The sequence below is a fragment of the Pestalotiopsis fici genome, assembly GCF_000516985.1.
Source record: "Pestalotiopsis fici W106-1 unplaced genomic scaffold PFICI_Scf_3, whole genome shotgun sequence".
NCBI lineage: Eukaryota > Fungi > Ascomycota > Sordariomycetes > Amphisphaeriales > Sporocadaceae > Pestalotiopsis > Pestalotiopsis fici.
In genome coordinates, this window is record NW_006917093.1 from 2049356 (window position 1) to 2066877 (window position 17522).

At 50.6% G+C, this 17522-nt stretch overlaps 6 protein-coding genes across 6 annotated transcripts; all 6 read right to left on the minus strand.

Annotated features, from left to right (window-relative positions):
* Positions 1-1772: 1772 nt before the first annotated feature.
* PFICI_04757 (Ras-like protein) lies at positions 1773-2731 on the minus strand (the record flags this gene model as incomplete). The annotated part of the gene is made up of 4 exons (XM_007833338.1): positions 1773-2014; positions 2071-2346; positions 2462-2576; positions 2720-2731. 4 exons carry the CDS (start codon positions 2729-2731, stop codon positions 1773-1775), a joined length of 645 nt encoding a protein of 214 aa, XP_007831529.1.
* A 4806-nt stretch (positions 2732-7537) lies between these two features.
* PFICI_04758 (uncharacterized protein) lies at positions 7538-10093 on the minus strand (the record flags this gene model as incomplete). The annotated part of the gene is made up of 1 exon (XM_007833339.1): positions 7538-10093. The coding sequence occupies one exon, from the start codon at positions 10091-10093 to the stop codon at positions 7538-7540; it is 2556 nt and encodes an 851-aa protein (XP_007831530.1).
* A 364-nt stretch (positions 10094-10457) lies between these two features.
* Positions 10458-11840, minus strand: PFICI_04759 (uncharacterized protein; the record flags this gene model as incomplete). Its single annotated transcript, XM_007833340.1, has 3 exons — positions 10458-10546; positions 10609-11144; positions 11197-11840. The coding sequence occupies 3 exons, from the start codon at positions 11838-11840 to the stop codon at positions 10458-10460; spliced, it is 1269 nt and encodes a 422-aa protein (XP_007831531.1).
* A 447-nt stretch (positions 11841-12287) lies between these two features.
* PFICI_04760 (uncharacterized protein) lies at positions 12288-13157 on the minus strand (the record flags this gene model as incomplete). The annotated part of the gene is made up of 1 exon (XM_007833341.1): positions 12288-13157. The coding sequence occupies one exon, from the start codon at positions 13155-13157 to the stop codon at positions 12288-12290; it is 870 nt and encodes a 289-aa protein (XP_007831532.1).
* A 1505-nt stretch (positions 13158-14662) lies between these two features.
* PFICI_04761 (uncharacterized protein) lies at positions 14663-15370 on the minus strand (the record flags this gene model as incomplete). The annotated part of the gene is made up of 1 exon (XM_007833342.1): positions 14663-15370. The coding sequence occupies one exon, from the start codon at positions 15368-15370 to the stop codon at positions 14663-14665; it is 708 nt and encodes a 235-aa protein (XP_007831533.1).
* A 713-nt stretch (positions 15371-16083) lies between these two features.
* PFICI_04762 (uncharacterized protein) lies at positions 16084-17085 on the minus strand (the record flags this gene model as incomplete). The annotated part of the gene is made up of 1 exon (XM_007833343.1): positions 16084-17085. One exon carries the CDS (start codon positions 17083-17085, stop codon positions 16084-16086), a length of 1002 nt encoding a protein of 333 aa, XP_007831534.1.
* Between the last annotated feature and the right edge of the window lie 437 nt (positions 17086-17522).

Here is a 17522-nt window from a genome sequence, read left to right on the forward strand (position 1 = left end):
TCCCTTAATACTGTGACTGTGCCGTATTGTACACTCGAACCCGACTCTATTGCAGCCCGCCCCGCGTCGTCTCTCTTTGTGCGTCCGCTATAGAGGGAGGGGGGGCGAGGCTTCTCCGAGAAAGGGGAGGCACATTGCCATGATTGCAAACTCTCATTCTCGTAGCCTTGGAATACCTGCTGCTTTGACTACGAGGCCCCGGACTCCTCCTTCGTCATCTGATCTACATCATTCTCCAGCCTTGGCCAGAAGTTCCCTTTTAATTCGTGCCTACTAAACATTCTCCCGGTCCAAGCTTTTTTTTTTCTTTTTTTTTTTACTCTTCCCTCGGAAATGATTCGTGGTCCGTGGCATTAGGCAGCCTGAGTGGCCAGCGTTTCACGTCTTCTTAAGCTTAGAGCTCGTGCCCTGATCACGATCTTGAAAATCGCCATGGTAATCAATAGATGGGAAAGTCTGTCCCCATGATGTTCTAAAATGATGTGATTAAGAAGAAAAAATACCCACGGACATCTTGTTTTCCCTAACCATTTTGAGAGGTGCGAGACTATATTTCTCGCAGAAACCCGGCAAAACTTGCACGTGTCGTTTATTTATAACAATGTAACCTATAGATCACTCACAAAGTGTCTGAGACGAAAGCAAGTCTGGCAGCGGCAGAAACGTGGTCGATAAAAGCCCGGCCGCTTGAGTTACGGCATACCGCGTTTACCTGGATAGACCCTGGAGGCGAACCCGTTGACGCGGTACTGGTGCGGAACCACGTTGGTTGGGTATGTAGATAGACTCTGGAGGTTCGTCATCTGATCTGACAAGCATATTATTTGAATAGTATTGTGGATTGGTCAATGGGCAGAGGATAATCCAATCCCCAGATATTGTGAGGCTACCAGAAACCGGCTCAACAGCATCTCTTCTACTGGTTGTGGGGTAAAGTATCTTCGTGAGCAAGAGGCGTCCAACAATCACGAAATGGGGGAAAAGAAGCAAGTTGATGATTTTTCTTCGTATTGATATCATGATCCGAACGCCTGACTAGACAACGGGAATTTTATAGTTCGACGAACCACTGCCAAAAAGTGAAGTGAAGAGACTCGGAGAAAATGACTAGGGAGGAAAATAAATAGATAAAAAAAAAAGTTGGCGATCAGCATTACCAGTCATCATGACCATGTCGGAAGAGATCATTCGCCGTGGGTGTCCCCCTCATGATCCCCCCGCCAGAAGGGAGAAATAAACAACAAAAAAAGCAATCCGTCTCAACATGAGTGAAAAAAAAGCCGTATCTGCAAAAACAAAAGTGCAACATCTGGCAGAGGTCCGTGAAGACTATGGTATCTTTTCTTGTCGAGTAAAGGTGATTCCGAAGCGAGGGAGACCGATACGCAACATGAAGAGGAACAAAAACAAGCGTTCGATGTGTATATCCCCCTTTTCCTTTTGCAAATGCCGGCGAGCATGAGATTCCCCCCCAAGAATGATCAAGGATTACCGGACTCCATTAACCATGCAACTCATCTCAGTCCTGCAGTTATAGTTGGACTGCTTCCATGACGAAGAGCCAGGCCTCATCCCGTCAAGTATATCGCGTCTTCGTAGTTTTATATCGGGTATTTGAAGACAAAGAAAGACAATTCCACTGTCCTGGCCCTGGTGGCTGATCCGGATTGAGTAAGTCGGAATCAGCATGGGCGTCTTGATGGGAAAAAAAAGGCCCGTCGCCGCCGGTCATCGTTCTATTCGTGGCTCAAACGTGGTCGTATGTGGTCAAGTTACATGATGATGCACTTGGAGCAGCAGCCGGCTTCCGACTCGCCCTCGCTCATCTCCATCTTGCCAGAGGGGCCGTTGCCACCACCGTTGCCGCCACTGCCAGTCGAGTAGCCCTGCATCTCGCGGTTGTAACGACGGATTTCGCGGACGATGTCATAAAAGGCCTTGTCGACATTGATGCGCGACTTGGCGGAAGTCTCGATGAACTTGCAGCCGAAAGACTTGGCCAAAGCCTCACCCTCTGAAAGAGTTCTGTCAGCATAACTTTGTTTTAAAAGAATTCCAGTCATGACTAACCTTGTCTTGAGACCTCGCGCTCACTCTCCAGATCGCACTTGTTGCCCACAACGACCATGGGGAAGTAGTCCTTGTCCTTTACGCGGAGAATTTGCTGCTGGAATGTGGTGATTTCCTCGAAACTCTGTCGGCTAGTGATGGAATAGGCCAGCAGGAAACCCTCTCCAGTGCGCATGTATTGCTCTCGCATAGCCGAGTACTCCTCCTGACCAGCGGTATCGAGGACATCGAGCAGAGCGACCTCTTCGTCAATGACACACTGCTTGCGGTATGAATCTGATTGGCAAACAATGTTAGAACTCGTATGTTTCCAGCTTGGTTGCCTGAGGGAAGCGACAGGGGGGTCCCAAAGCTGGGAGAAATAAAGGTGTAAGGGTGATTGCCGACGTACCTTCAATGGTGGGATCATATTCGTCTACGAAATGGCTTTGGATGAGCTGGATAGTCAAACAAGATTTACCGACACCACCGCCGCCGACGACGACCAGCTTGTATTCTCTTAGGAACTAGCAGAGGAATTTGTGTTAGCACTCGAGGCGACAGCGACGACAGAGGCGGACACAGGGACGAGAAACGGCGACGGTTGTGTGAAGTATTGAACCCATATCGCACCACGTCTCGTAAGGGGTGAAGGACAAGCTGAACATACCTTGGAGGCCATTGTGAATGATTTGAAATTGAACTGCGTCAATTGAAGATGGAAATTGCGAGAAGAGAACGACGACACTGAGATCGTGCGTAGTGCAGACGGGAAGTTGTCAAAAAGTCCGGTCTGTTAGGCTCGAACGCAAGGCAAATTGAAAGTGTTTCTGTTGCCGCGGAGAGGATGGGCGAGGTTCGGGTCACGATCAATCACAACACAAGGTTGAATGGTTGAGAAGGAAGGACTACGACGGTTTGAGTGGGGACGCCCTGAAAGTAAGGTCGTCGGCGGTTCTAGTCGAGACAAGATTCGATAAGCTTCTTGTCGCAGATGGCGCGGTTGGATGGAATGTCCCGCCGAGAGAAGTGATGGAAATCCGATCTAGAGGGAAACGGCGCGAGGCAACGGGCAGTCGTTAGTGGGAGCCGTGGATGTCAAGTAGACAAGACGAATGGAAAAGGAATCCAGAGAAAGATTGTGAGTGGAAGAATGGTTGCCAGTCGCTGGAGAACGAAGAGAGAGATCCAAGCTGTCACAAAAAGAGGTTGGGTTGGGTTCGTGGAAACTGAGCGAGGCCCAGAGAGAGCCGGGGGTGATTCCAAGTGGCGGGGGGGTTTTTTTCGATGGCAGTTGATGAGAGGTAGGTACTGTACAGTATGTGGAGCAGGGTTAATTAAGAACAGTAACCGTACCTAGCATCTTTTGGGGGGGCCCCTTCACAGTCAAGAATACAAGCCAAGACAGGGAAGGGAGAAGAAAAAATTTAGAGCCATTTGTATTCCGTACCACGGACCAGAAAAAAAGCACTGGGCTGTCTTTAAATTTTTTTTTGTTTTCCTGTCCAAATTCTTGATCCCGAATGGCTGCTTGCCACAAACGAGCTCTCTCTCTCTCCCTTCTCCCCATTGCTTTCTCTGCTAGCGGGGCCTGAATGTTCTTCTTTTGGTGGGTTGCTGTTGCTGCAAGTGCTAGGGGGGCCCTTTCTGTACACTACACAGTAGCAGCACGGCACTGTACAGTACATTTCACATTGACACCACCTACCATTTCATAGCGCACAACCACTGAATGCACTATTAGCAGGCCTGCCCAGGATTGCTACACAACCTTGAACAGTACCAAAGGAGGGGCCCCTCTTGGCGCTCTATCTTACCCAGTTGACGTTACCTTCTAGGGGGCGACCAGAGCTACTAGGGAATGCTTTTGTGGGGGCGCCAATATAGCAACCCACCCGGGCTACATGTTTGCAGATTAGCACCTGGCGTTAGCCCTGCCGTTCTGTGATGATGATCCCGTCGAATGGAAGCCATCTAGAAAGATGCGAGATTGGGCATGGTGGAAATGTCGGGGTCGGAAAGGGTCGGGGCAAATTATTGTAGAGGCTCTCATCAAATAGATTTCTTGATCTTAGATTTTTCCCTCTTTTCCTTCTCACTCTCTCTCTCTCACTCTCTCAGTGCTCTCTGTTGTTGTTATCCATCGACATAGTAGTATTATTAGTAGTACTAATGTCGGTACTCGTAGCCGACGACTGTATCCCATACTACGTAGCGGATGGATGATGGGACTTGAATAGAATGGGAGGCGGGACCCTTTCGACCATGTCATTCTCTACTAGGTACCTACTGACAGTCTAATCACAAAGGAGGCGAAAGAAAGTGGTCGTTTTTGTTGATGGCAAGCCTCCGTGCACGCTTTGTTTTTCTCTTTTTTTTTTTCCTAGCTTGAAAATCCACCCCTTTGTCTTTGTTCTTGGTGTTTGGTCCCAAATGTTTACCAAGGTCAACAGTGGTAGGTTGGTAGGTACAGAGTAGATAGATACCAAGCACACGCAGCTGTTATCGCTGATACTCCTATTCACCAACTAGGCAACACACGCTCACATCATGTTTTGTTAACCAATCTACAAATTCCAGGGTCGTCACCTGATTTTTGATGATGATGAAAATACTAGTATCTAGTATTCGGCATCTGGGTAATTTTCTTCCTCGCACAGTACACTACGCACCCACGTTTGTTGGATCTCTGCCGCTTTTGTTCTCCAAAAGCCCAGCGTTGACCGAACGCACGGGTCTTTGAATCCTGATTATTTCTTTGCTTGCATGTTCAAGATGGTTGGTGGGGATCCCCTAAGATCCTGGCCGTGTTTATTTGAACTGGGCCGAGTTACAATGGGATCTTCAGTCTTCATCCAATCCAACCCGGGCAGTTAATTGGAGCACACACCAAATTGTCAACGAGTCTTTTGACTACAACCGAGTCAAGATCTGACCGAGAGCCACCAGCTTCGCCAGGACCGTCAGCTATTATGGGCACATGTCCAATGTGATGGACTCGGGCGTTGACGTACCCCCAATCCACTTGCAAAAAGGCAACAACAAAAGAAGAAGAAGATCTCCAAAGGAGGATTTTCCCGAGAGCGAGGATAAAAAGTCCCCAGAAAAGTGCACAAAAAGGAGGAGTGAGTGGGAGGAGGCTCGTGCGCGCCAGACATTCCTTCGCCTGTCTTTTGCCGTAGCATCAAATGTTGAACTGATGATACCCGCACCGTTGGCTGGCTACATACCTACCTACCTAATAACCTAATAGGTAGGGACGGGAAGAAATGGATTTACTTGTTTACTTGCTTATTACTTTGAGGTAGACATTGGCTATTGGTACTGCAGTGCATCGCATCTCTCATGTGGAGTTATTATAGGTATTTGAATGTATTTCCTCCAATTCCAACGCAGCGGTTGACTGCACCAATCATCAACTGATCGCATCGACGACCCCTGGATTTTAGGCTCTAGGCCTATCGTAGACGATTCGGCTACGCGAATATACAAAAAGACTGCTACTACGACCGACACTACCACCACCACCACCACCACCACTACTACGTACGAGCTACTCGCTTTTTGATATATTACTACCTACGTAGCCGACGGCTCTCAATCCGATGGGATATCCCCTCTTGCCTGGGGGCATGTGTGAGATCAATGCTTGTATAACAAAAGTTGTAGGATCTGGCTAAAACGGGCCGCCCACTGGCTCGCTGCACATCTCCTCTGACAGACATGAACGCCTCCATCTCAAACCCTTGCTTGACAAATTCGGCCATCTCCAAATCCAACCCAGACTTTATTACTGATATAGCAGCAATCCCCGAACCAGAGGGAACGAACCATGGGCCAATGCGGATGGGGGCAAGGATGCTCTCTTCTGTCTCTGGCAAGACCCGGCCCAATCACCAATGCTTTTCACACTTTGTGAACCGCTCTTTGCGCGTCTCGTCTATTGGGTCTTTTGACATTCCGTCACATCCTTTTTCTAAATTCTAGTCGGCGATTCAACGACCCTTGCTCCATCTTCTTTGGAGTAGGAATTGTGTATGTATGCAGTGCCTGCAGCGCTGCCATGCTAGTACAGAGTAGTTAAAAGGCTCGCCTCCACGATGGACCCTTTCCCGGTTCCAATCATACGACATGACGCCTATCGTCCTTCGATGGGAAAGACAAGAAGCTTCCCTCTCGTTGCATACCCACTATCCGCAATTTGAAGGGCCATCACGCGCATCAACAGCCTTTACAATGGTTCAGCCACGTAACAGAGGGATTCATCCTCTTCGTTTGCCCGTTTTTTGGGCAGGCAGAATGACAAATTCGCAAATTTCAAGTATATGGGCCATACCCGGCAATAAAAGGCGATCGCACCGGGTCGGCGCGACCTCGCTTGCATTCCACGGACCTGGAATATCACGCCCGCTCGCCTGGAGATAACTACCACTTTCTTTCCAAATACCCCCAGGATCGCGCAGCTCCAAGCCAGTCTCTATAGTGAACCTTGACCAAACATGTCGCCTACATACATGTTGGTATCTTTGACCCGGACATTGTCGACACAAACAACACCAAAAGTGTTGACGCATCAACCAGAGACCACCTCAAGACAGCTTTTGGGATTCGGATCATCCATGAGGATTGCAGACTGACGTGATTGAAGCCCATCACAGCCTGATTGGATTTCCACGTGCCGAGGCCGGGATCGATCCCCCAAAGGAAGCCCTCTTGTCATGCAGCTTCTCCCTTCTTGCAGTCCCTTTTGTCTTGCATCATCAATCTCTCGGCGCACTTTTGGGGGCACAAAAGACACGCACAACAATTCCCAGCTTCCCGCCCAGATCGCCCCACTCCCACATGGCAAGGCAAGGGTTCGGCCGGCCACTGCAGGACAAGAGAGTTGCAAAATAGTCCCTGGATTGGGAGCAAGGCTTTTCTGCGTAAGCCGCGTCCTCGCCAACGTTTCAGTTATAGTGACAGAGGATGCTATCCGGCACAGATGACGCCTGTGTTTTCTCAAACTTCGCTAGTGAGCTCCTATGTAGATTATATCGGCTCGCTAAACTTGCTCAGATATCGTGATTCTTCCCCCCTCCCCCCGGTCTATAATGACTTTGCAACGGCATTTCTACCTGTGTCCCTTGATCGTCCCAAGATGGAGTTGGTTCCCTCATGCCTCGGTAATCAATACTGATAAGTCATGTTGACTTATTCTCCCTGTCAAGGCCTCTGGCCTTGGATGACAGGGTAGCTGGAATTGTCTTTTTTTCCTTCTCTCTTTTTATTTTCAATCTTCCATTGTTTTCCCGGTATGAGGGGATCTTACAGTTATGAATTTTCCAAGAAGATATTACGGTGCCTGACACACAAAGGCGGTGTTAAGAAGCAAGATAAGAAGACTCTATGTCACGTTTCACTAGATTCTGCTATATTATTTATTATGAAAAGCTATATCCAAGTGACTCGCAACACGAATAGTTACCCTGAGTGGCCCTTGAAGCTCCTAGAAGTATTTCTCTATAGCCCCTTGCTTAACCAACTCCTTGACCAATTTTTTCATCCACTTATCAAGCTTCATGTTTTCCATTTGAACCTTCCATTCTGCATTGGCTTCCTCCCACATCACCCTCCACGGGGCCATCTTTGCCATTTCTTCCAGCTTTGCGTTCAGCTTATCCAACTCTGCCTGCGCCTTTCCCCATGACTCGATCTCCGCTGGTGTCACAGGCTCTGGATTTTGGGGGTCCATCTTCTTCATCGTCTCCTCCAACGTCGAAATTACCTTAAGCGCCTTTGCCTCTATGCGTGTCCGTGCCTTGTCGTCTTCCGCGAACTTATGCTGCACGAACATCTGAATCGTGACAACGCTCACAGCTTCGCCCCACCATTGCCTGTAGTAAATATGTTCTTCTGCTTTCACGTGCTCCATATAGGCCTGGAGCCCAAAAATCCATCGTCTCAGGGTGTCGTCCATCTCAATTAGGCACACTGGCGTTTCAAAAAACCAAAGGGAGTACTCATAGTCCCACTTGGTCTCTTGTAAAAAGGCCCTGCAAACCTTAGACCGAGTTGTGATACCTGCAGCAATCCTAAAGTGTCTTCGCTTCAACATGAAGTATTCAAGCGTTCCCTTCAGGTGTTCAAGCCGAGGGTCCTCCTCCTCCTCCTCATCATCATCATCATCCTCCTCCTCCTCCTCATCCTGCCGCTGCTCTCCCTCTCCCTCGTTCTCTTCCTCGGATCGTCTCTTCTCTTCTTGAAGCCACTGCATATACTCACACACGGCTGCGACATGCCTGAGAAGGTCGATACACTGACCGAGCTCGGGATCTGCCTTGATAGAGTACAGGTCTCGGATCTCGTCCCTAAATTTTCCATATGACGAGCTTGCCGGTCTCAAGTCGATATCTAGGCCGTCTCGACTCGGGTCCTCCCATCGCGCGGCTAGGAACTTGTGGAAGCGGATTTTGAGCATTTCATTCTTCTCGAAATATCGATCAAAATTAGCGACGTCTCTGTGCAGCTTCTTGATCAACGACTGGTTGTGTCCTTTCCATTTTTTGATTCGTGCGCTGATTTCTTCCTCCGCCCGCCAGTGCATGTCGGAGAACCATTCTAGCTCGTCGAACCACTCGCGTTCTGTCTCGTCTGTCTCGTCTGTATCCTCCCACACGTCCGTCATTTCCACATCCGAGTCCTCGTGTTCACTCTGGTCCATCGCTTCCGCCTTCTTTGCTGCTGCCTTTTCAGCAGCAGCCTTTTCAGCAGCAGCCTTTTCAGCAGCAGCCTTTTCAGCAGCAGTCTTTTCAGCAGCAGCCTTTTCAGCAGCAGCCTTTTCAGCAGCAGCCTTTTCAGCAGCAGCTTTCTCAGCCTCCAGTCGTTTGAGCTCCTCTTGCTCCTTTGCCTTCTCTTCTGCGGACTTACTGCGCTCCTTTATTTCGTCCTCACGAAGCCATCGACCATTAGGTGCCCTCACGTCCAAATCCCACTCAGCCTTCATGACATGCGTGACCTGGGGGGCCTTCAAGTGAGCAGTTGGGTCGAACCGGCATCTGACACCGGCGCTGTTGCACTTGGCACAACTTTTGGCCCGACTGCCTTTCTTGCACTCGACCCCCAGGCGTTTGCATCGTTCGCATCGCAACGCGGCATCTGCCCTTTTGGTGGGGGGAGGGGCGTCATCCCCCTTCGTGGTCCGAACGGCGCCACCCTTGAGGAGCGCTTCTTGAGCCTGGGCCAAGCTGGCAAAGTACCGGGCGCCCGTGGGAGCTGGGAGCTTCGGGTCCCGCGTCGCTTCTGTGAGACGCTCCAATGGCGGTTCGCCGGGCGCCTCTGCGCCGCCACTGGAAACAGCATATAGGTGCACTAGATCGGTTCCAACATCGTGGGGGTCAACAAAGGGCTCGGAGATCAGGTTCTCGTGGCCGCTACGGCGATTTAAGCGTTCCTGGCAACTCCCGTGAGGGAGACCTCGGACGCGGCACTTGCGGCCGTTCTTCTTGCAGTTTGAACAGCCATCATCTTGCCACACCTCACAATTGGTTTCAACTTCCCCATGCTGACGGCATTCGTCACAGGCCACTTTCCCAACGCCCTCATACCAGTGCCAGGAACGTCCGCGGACGTACTCACGGACAGCCCAGTTGTTGGCCGGCAATGCAAGGGTCGTACAATTACGCCCATCACACTCGCCGCATTCCCCATCGCCGGCTGTGTCGCACGTCCCCTGGCCGGATGAGCCTCTGCAAAAGTCAGGCCAGTCAGCCGACCTACCAACGCGGCCGCGGCGTAGGAAGATTGCGCATCGATCGCAAACTGGATCATTCGGGTCTAGGAAGACCATTCTCCACCGCCACTGTACCACAACAGGTGCCCTTGAAAGAAATTCCCAAGCCACATCCGGGTTGTACTCGCGGAGGTATGGATTCAACCGTACATCTTCGATCAACTCGGGTGTGGGACTGGAGAATCTCTTGCTCAATCCTTTCAGATATTCCAAGCGCGACACAGCTGCTGAGGTGTGCGTTCCACTCAGACAGCGGTCTTGTTGGTGTGCCATGGTGAAGTAAGTCGGAGTTTGTAAAGATGAAATCGATAAAAAGGGTGAAATATTCTTGCTTTGGTTGATTCTTTGGTTTCTTGCTTGTATCACTCTTTTCTCTCTCTCACACAGAATTATTGGAACTTCAGGGTCTTAAATAGGATTCTACCGAGATGTGCGAAATATGAGAGAAGCTTTCATAACCTGCAGGATAATGTATTGTATCAATACAACAACAATGTACAGTGTTTTCCAAGACAAAGCGATTGCTCGAGCGCTAGGATAAAGACTTTGTCAAACACAACTATAGAATTGTTTATAGAGCAAGAAAGCTGAAAGGAAAGTATGAAACAAGGATATGAGCAGACCCTCCTACGTATTGTCATGCTAGGAAATCACATACAGCCCCGGCCAGAACCTTTGTGACCTGGACAAACTCGCTGATTGAGGCGGACTCGTTGACTGCAGCCACTAGTAATTGCACAGTCTGGGTTAGGAAGAACCAAAGAGAAAGACTTGTGCAGAAGACTTACTGCTAAATGGACTACACCCGTAGGCATAGGCAGGGATGCCAGCATAGCGATAATGCTTGCAGTCGGTGGCACCCATTGACGGAATTAGAGTTGCAGGATAGTCGGGGATAACTTGCTTTGCATTATGGGCAAGGTGTCCAATTATTGGATGGCTTATCGTCGAATAGCTGCTTGGATTGCTTGCCGCATCCTGTTTCTCGATTTCTATCGTGGCCTTGGTGTGGTTCTGGGCAAGGGCATGGATGAGCTCCAAAACTTCTTCGGCGGTAAGCCCAATAGGTAGCCGGATATCCAGCTCGAATGTGCAAAGTTCTGGAATCACATTAACCTTGACGCCGCCCCTGATGGTACCAACATTCACAGTTGGACGTGCGATTATGGTAGATGTGCCTTCTCCCATGGCCCGGTCGACAGCTTTCAAGACCTCTGGGTCAGTCAAATGGCGTGCAATGTCGGGCAGAGTGTCGACTTCCATGGATGTTACGGCTTCTGTCACTTCGCTTAGAAAGCTTGCAGCAGTACGAATAGCCCCCTTGCTGTATGCCAAGGTCAGACAAGATGAAATTCGAGATTAATGTCCGTACTGACCTGAGATTTGGATAGGCGCCGTGGCCTCCCTTGGTCCTGACGGTGGCAGTCAATCTCAGTGTCCCCTTTTCGGAGAATCGGATCGTCCTGCCCGTGGGCTCGGCTGTGAGCATTACATCGCCACCCCATCTCGCCTTGTCTTCCTGGAGGAGGTATCTAGTTCCCCATGCGCCACCAGTCTCCTCGTCCGAAACCATGCACAAAGCCACAGTGCCTTTGAGATGCTTTCTTTGTTCATAGAGGTGCTGATAAGCTATCACCATAGAAGCGGTGCCGCTCTTCATGTCGACAACGCCCCGGCCATGAATGCGCCCGTCCGCAATATCGCCAGACCACGGGTCCCTCTGCCAACCTCCAGCGCTGAGGTCGACGGGAAAGACATCCATATGCCCATTCAATACGACACGCGGACCCGGACCGCTTCCGCCTTCGAACTCGCTCACAATATTTGGCTGACCCTGCTTGGGAGAGATCAGCTTGTGATGAATACCCTTGCTTGTTAAATAGTTTGCCAACACAGCGGCTGCTGCAGTAGTTTCTCCTGGCGGATTCGGTGAAGCTGCTCTCACGAGTGCTTGAAGCATACGAATTCCGTCATCTCTTTGAGACTCAATGGAGTCGATCATGTCTTGCTTGATACCCATGATCCGGCAAATTTCGAATCTCTTGAGTGTTGTGAAGGTGGCAACAGTGGTGAGCTCGAGTAGTATGCTCAGCGACGTCTCAATAAGAGGGATTCAAGGAGTCGATTCTTTATACTCGTATGCATTGGAATGAAGATATCTCCGAGTCATTGGAGCCGCGCTTCATATTGCGCCATCTCGAGATACCGTGGTGTACCACGAGTTGGAGGAACCGTGTGCGGCTTCGGCTTCGGCCTCGGCCACGAGCCCGATCCCATCCCCCCACGTCCAAATTTTCAGATACGGGTCGACTCAGCGATATATCATCTGCTTGACAAGGTCATACAAGACCACATTCAATACGAGGGCATACAATTTGTGTTCTTTGGTGTCGTACGGGTCTCATAAGGTGTAGAATTGTATCCGAACCAGTAACGTTAGAGCCGAGTTTCTTCCACGCCGCTCAATTTAGCCCCAATCGGCATGCCGAATGTGATGATCTCCCCCAAGGACGAAGCAACCGCCCCCCTTCATGTGCGATGCAGCGTAGCATAAGCCCTCGGTCTCGATGCCGATCCAGCCATCTTGACTCCAGGTGGACCCGACAACATTATAGGTGGGAAAGATGAGCCCTTTTCTGACCAGGTCCGAGCGAATATACAGCAGCGTTCCTCCGGTGCTGTCCAGAGGTATCAAATCGTTATCGCCCGTGCCCTTGATGATCTCGTCGGCGTAGCGTCTTGATCCAACAAGTTCTCGCAGGGCGTCCTGCCTTGCCTCGTCGTCCACTGGACCCAGCAGTTGCGCCTTGTCCCTGTCAATCACCCAGGCATTCTTGTCGTAGCTCTCAATCAAGTGCTGCTGACACCGAGTGGTCAGGACACCAACATCGTCGCGCGCAGTTGTGTGCGACAGCATTGTCTGTAGGATTCCGTTTGAGAACTCGACCACGTCTGCATCCACCCAAAAAATGTGCTTTTCGTCTTCCAGAGTGCGCAGTGTGAGATAATTCCTCAATGCGGCGATCCAGGCCCGGCGCTCGCGTTGCACGACGGGATTGTGCCTTTCTTGATAGGAAAACTTGGGCCCGTCGTCTTGCTGGTAGAAGAGTACTGTTCGGGCAAATGGGAGCTCAGACGATGCCATTTTCATCTCGGCAAACTCGTCTTGCGACGTTGTCATGAAGCCCAGAGTGACATTGGTGAAATCCAGCCCCGTCGAGACCAAGAGATCCAAAAAGTCATAAATAGATCGATCCGTCGAGCGAAAATCGTGGCTCCAGGAAGATCGATCCTTGTTGAGGACCAAGATTAGGATTTCAGGCTCAATGTCGGCCATCTTGCGCTCAAAGTATTCGACTCCATCGCTGAGAACCCGGCTACGATAGTATAGCACTGGCTCGGCTGGTGTGGTTGGCTGGGCATACCGATGTTGCGGACTCCATAGGCACGATAATAGGGTCTTACAGGAGTAGGAACGTCGTCGGGGCTCTAATGTTGAGACTAGAAGAAAAACGAACAGAGCGACGGCACCAAACACAAGATACCTGTTCTGAATGAGCCTCATCTCTCTGGATTGGCGTCCTAGGACTGCCCGAAGATAGAGGAATGGGCAATTTCTGAAAGAACACGCGTTTACTCAGACAGACAGAACGGCTGCAGAGAGACTGGCAAGAACACGGTACGGCGCAATAGTGACTACATTATCGGACGGGACATTTTTGTTATCAGAAGGAGCAGCTGCTCAGCGGCGCGACCCCCCTGCTAATCAATGTGCCAACATTGCTTCTTTGGATTACCGTGTCGCATCCAACAAGGAACAATGTCTTGGCAGGAATTGCAGGTCCCATCAAATTCCCCTGGCAAACAAAGAGCTGGAGCGTCGGTTTGTCGGCTGCCTTGGACAGGTCCAGTTTTCATCTCCAGTGTCTCGGCGTTTCTTGTGGGGATGATCATTGCCATTGTTATCATGCCAAGACAGAAGCGGATTATCTGGGCAAATTCCCATTCCTTTTGTGCTGCGGCTTACTCCGTAGACTGGTTAATGCACAAATCTCTCCAATCTGACCGCTGACGTAGATGGGTAGATGATCAACACCTAGGTAACTAATTGCGCGCCAGGATACAATATATGTAGTACTAGGTGATTAGTATAATATGATCCACCTTTCGCAGGCGCACCGATTTTGTCGTGATCGTGGGGCCGATGAAGCGGCGTCTTTATGGCCGGAGCCTACGGATAGTACGAGCTAACGTAGAGGCGGCATGTTGCAATTGATTTTTTTTCAGCAACGAGTTGACAGAATTAAAAGAAAATCTATACAACTAGTAGAAATGCGCGAGCATACATGACAATTTCTACTCGCATCATCTTGATATACTTAGACACTCTGTCCAAGCTAACTTAGAACACAACGAATGATTGCGGCTGAAAGAAAGAAATGGGTTTTAGTGGTCGCCGCTTGTCAAACTTGCCGCCAATCAGCAGTATGCACAAGTGCTGGCTAGCGCAAGGATTGTGTTGTAGTATTGTTTATCTTGGCATTTTAATGATTCTTCTTGATTTTCTTCTTCGAAGAAAGAAGTGAAGAATGTTTAACTTATAAGCGAAGTTTGCTTTGGTTTACTCGATAACGCCTCGGTACATTTTCTGATAAACTGGTGAAGGGATATGACAACTTCCAGACAATCGTGAGCGCGGCAGTATGGTCTATCAACAGGTGCAGGCCTCTAACCACCAAATCCACCTTTGTAAAATCCCCGTCGAGATGCTCAGAGACTAAGCGAGACCCTGAATCTCAAACATTGCGGATTGGGAACTCCTTCCTTTTAACCCAAGTCTTTTCATACAAGGTTCTTTTCAAACACACGATACTCGCAGGTGCCCCGGAGCAAAGGCGCAAGTTGCGGGTAGTCGTCCTGAAAGACACCGAGCTTGACCACGACGTATCCCATGCGCTCGTACCACGCCTGCAACCTCTTCTTGAAGACATGTTCAACGTTGCTCTTGGGCACGAGAAGCTCCAGACGCATCACTTCCGATCCCAGAGAGGAGCGGCAGTGTGACTCGGCAAAGGCGACCATGTCCCGGCCCAGGCCACTGCCGCGGTACAGCGGATCAATGGCAAACATGCCGAGCTCGCCCGTCCTGTTGGGCAGGGTCTGGATCCTCATGCAGCCGATTGCACTGGTCGCTTCCGGCGACGATGGAGATGAAGACGACAAGTCCGAGGGCGCAGATGTCGGGGTCTTGAGATGGGCAACAGCGAGCTGTCCGGCACGCATAACGTCCACCATCTCCTCGGTGCTGACGCGCTGGTATCCCTCGACAAAAATGTCGCCCTCCGTCTCGCCGTAGACGAGATTGACAATGTCGCGCAGCCGCTCCACCAGGGCCGTGTCGTTGGCGGCCGTGGGAGGTGCCATATGAATGCCAATGTCCGACTTCGGCTTCGGGGTGGACCGCAAGTCCTCCGGAGCCGGGGTCGCCGTGGATGCCGGGACTGTGGTTTCGGAGATGATCCCCAGTGTGCTGTGTGGATTTATTGGCATTATGTGTAAGATATTATGATTTCGTCGGTGTTGGTGCCATTCAACACGGATCAAAAGAAATATTATGCGACTCTAAATAATATAGGAAATAAGGGAGTTAGTCACTCTTGTGGGTCTTGCTTTATTTAGTGTTCCCTCGCGTCGTTGCACGATACAAATCTGTGCCAGAATTATGTTCCTTGTCATTGAGCGGCATATGCTATTAGCTATAATTACCAGGTAAGCACCCGTTGTACTCTGAATAATGCATTCTGGTAGGTAGAATTTGAGCAGTATGCAAACAGAAATTGATAACACGTAGACCACCATTGACATAAACAAGTCTGATTATACTTTTTATGCAAGTGTTGCAAAGTTTTAAATCCGAAAACACACTATCTACTTTGGCCCAGCCCGTATATCCGAGGCAAATGTGATGCCGTTTGGTCATAACAAACTCAAGAGGTAGACGCGATCATGATGCGAATAGAAATCATGTATTGACGTTGTAATTAAGGTTTTTCTATATCCAGAGTGCGCCAGATTTTTCTATTATCACAGCTCTGCGTCTTCAACATCCCCAGAATTCGTCAGGCTAATTGTGTTTTGGGGTTTTCTGAGCACCGATAAGCTTGTCTGTCGACCTCGACTTTTCTTCTCCTCTTGATTATGGTGACAGTAGAGTGTACAAAAAGGATGGGAAGGTGACTTGTGTGCGTATGTGATGGCAAAGATCACAGTACGGCGACAGCGACGGCCAAACCGGCAGCGGCAATGATACCGGCGGCAAAGCCAGTCTCGCGAGCTGCAGCGGCAGTGGCGTAGGTGGGCTTGGCACTGTCGGTCGCGGTGCTGCTGCTGTAGTCGAAGCCAGTGACGGTGGGCTCGGCACCTGCTGCGGCGGAGGGGGTCTCCTCGGCACCGGCACCAGCACCGGCATCAGCACCAGAGTCGGATGAGTCGGCACCAGAGCCAGACGACTCATCAGATCCAGATCCAGACGTAGATCCCGAGGACTCATCGGATCCTGAGGAAGACTCGTCAGATCCCGATCCAGAGGTTGAACCGGAAGATTCATCAGAGCCAGAGCTCGAACCGGAGGACTCGTCAGACCCAGATCCAGAAGACTCATCCGAGCCAGATCCGGAAGACTCATCAGAACCAGATCCGGAGGACTCGTCCGAGCCAGATGAAGAATCATCTCCAGACTCCGAGCCTGAGGAACCGGAAGAACCCGAAGATCCAGAAGACTCGCCAGAGCTAGAGCCAGAAGAGCCAGAGGAGCCAGAGCCAGATGAGGCATAGCCAGTCTCCTCAGGAGCGCTCTCAGTCGAGGTAGGGTAAGGGGCAACAACAGCGGCAGTAGAGCAGACGGGGACGTCAGTAGCGTAGCCAGCAAGCTCGCTGCATCCAGTCAGGGCGCTGAGGAGCTCGGCGCTGTGCTGGCTGTACCAGCCCAGGACCTTGGAGGTGTAGGCCGTGTACTCGGCGGCCAGGGAGCCGGTAATGTCTGGGGTCTCGCAGGGGTCGTTGGGGACCGCGACGGTCAGGAGCTCCTTGGGCGGGTAGGGGATCTCGGTGTAGATGGGCAGGATCTGGCCGAGGGCCGTCACGCAGGCATCGTTGCCAGAGTCGGTCACGCGGGCCTCGACAAAGTCCCGGCGGGCAATGGGCATGAAGTTTGCCGATGCCGCGGCGGCAAAGGTGGCGACAGCGAGAGTCTGCTTGGTGTACATTTTGACTTTTTCGGATTTTCTTTCTTCTTCTTTTTCCTTGGGCGACTGGGTAGGGGAGGGGTCACTGGTGGCAGATTTCTCGACGAATGCAAGCAAAGGACAGTATGTTCTGGTGGCTTGAATAAAAAGAACGAATGAACGAATGACAATGGATCACTGAACAAAGAGCACATATATTTTCCCGGTCTTGGGTGGCACCATGAATGATTTTATACCTCTAGTCATATTTTCTAGTGTCACGCCTGGGAGGATGGCTTTCAACCTTGGATAGGACCTGAGCCGACTGGCCCGTCTCGCCCGCCAATACAACGGGCGATCCTCTTTCATCCCGTTCCGGATCGACCAATACACAGACCGGGCGAGTGGAAAATTGCCTCCTGGTTCTGAACACCACGGAACACTGTAGAATTGCAACAAAAGTTGGCGACATCTGCAGC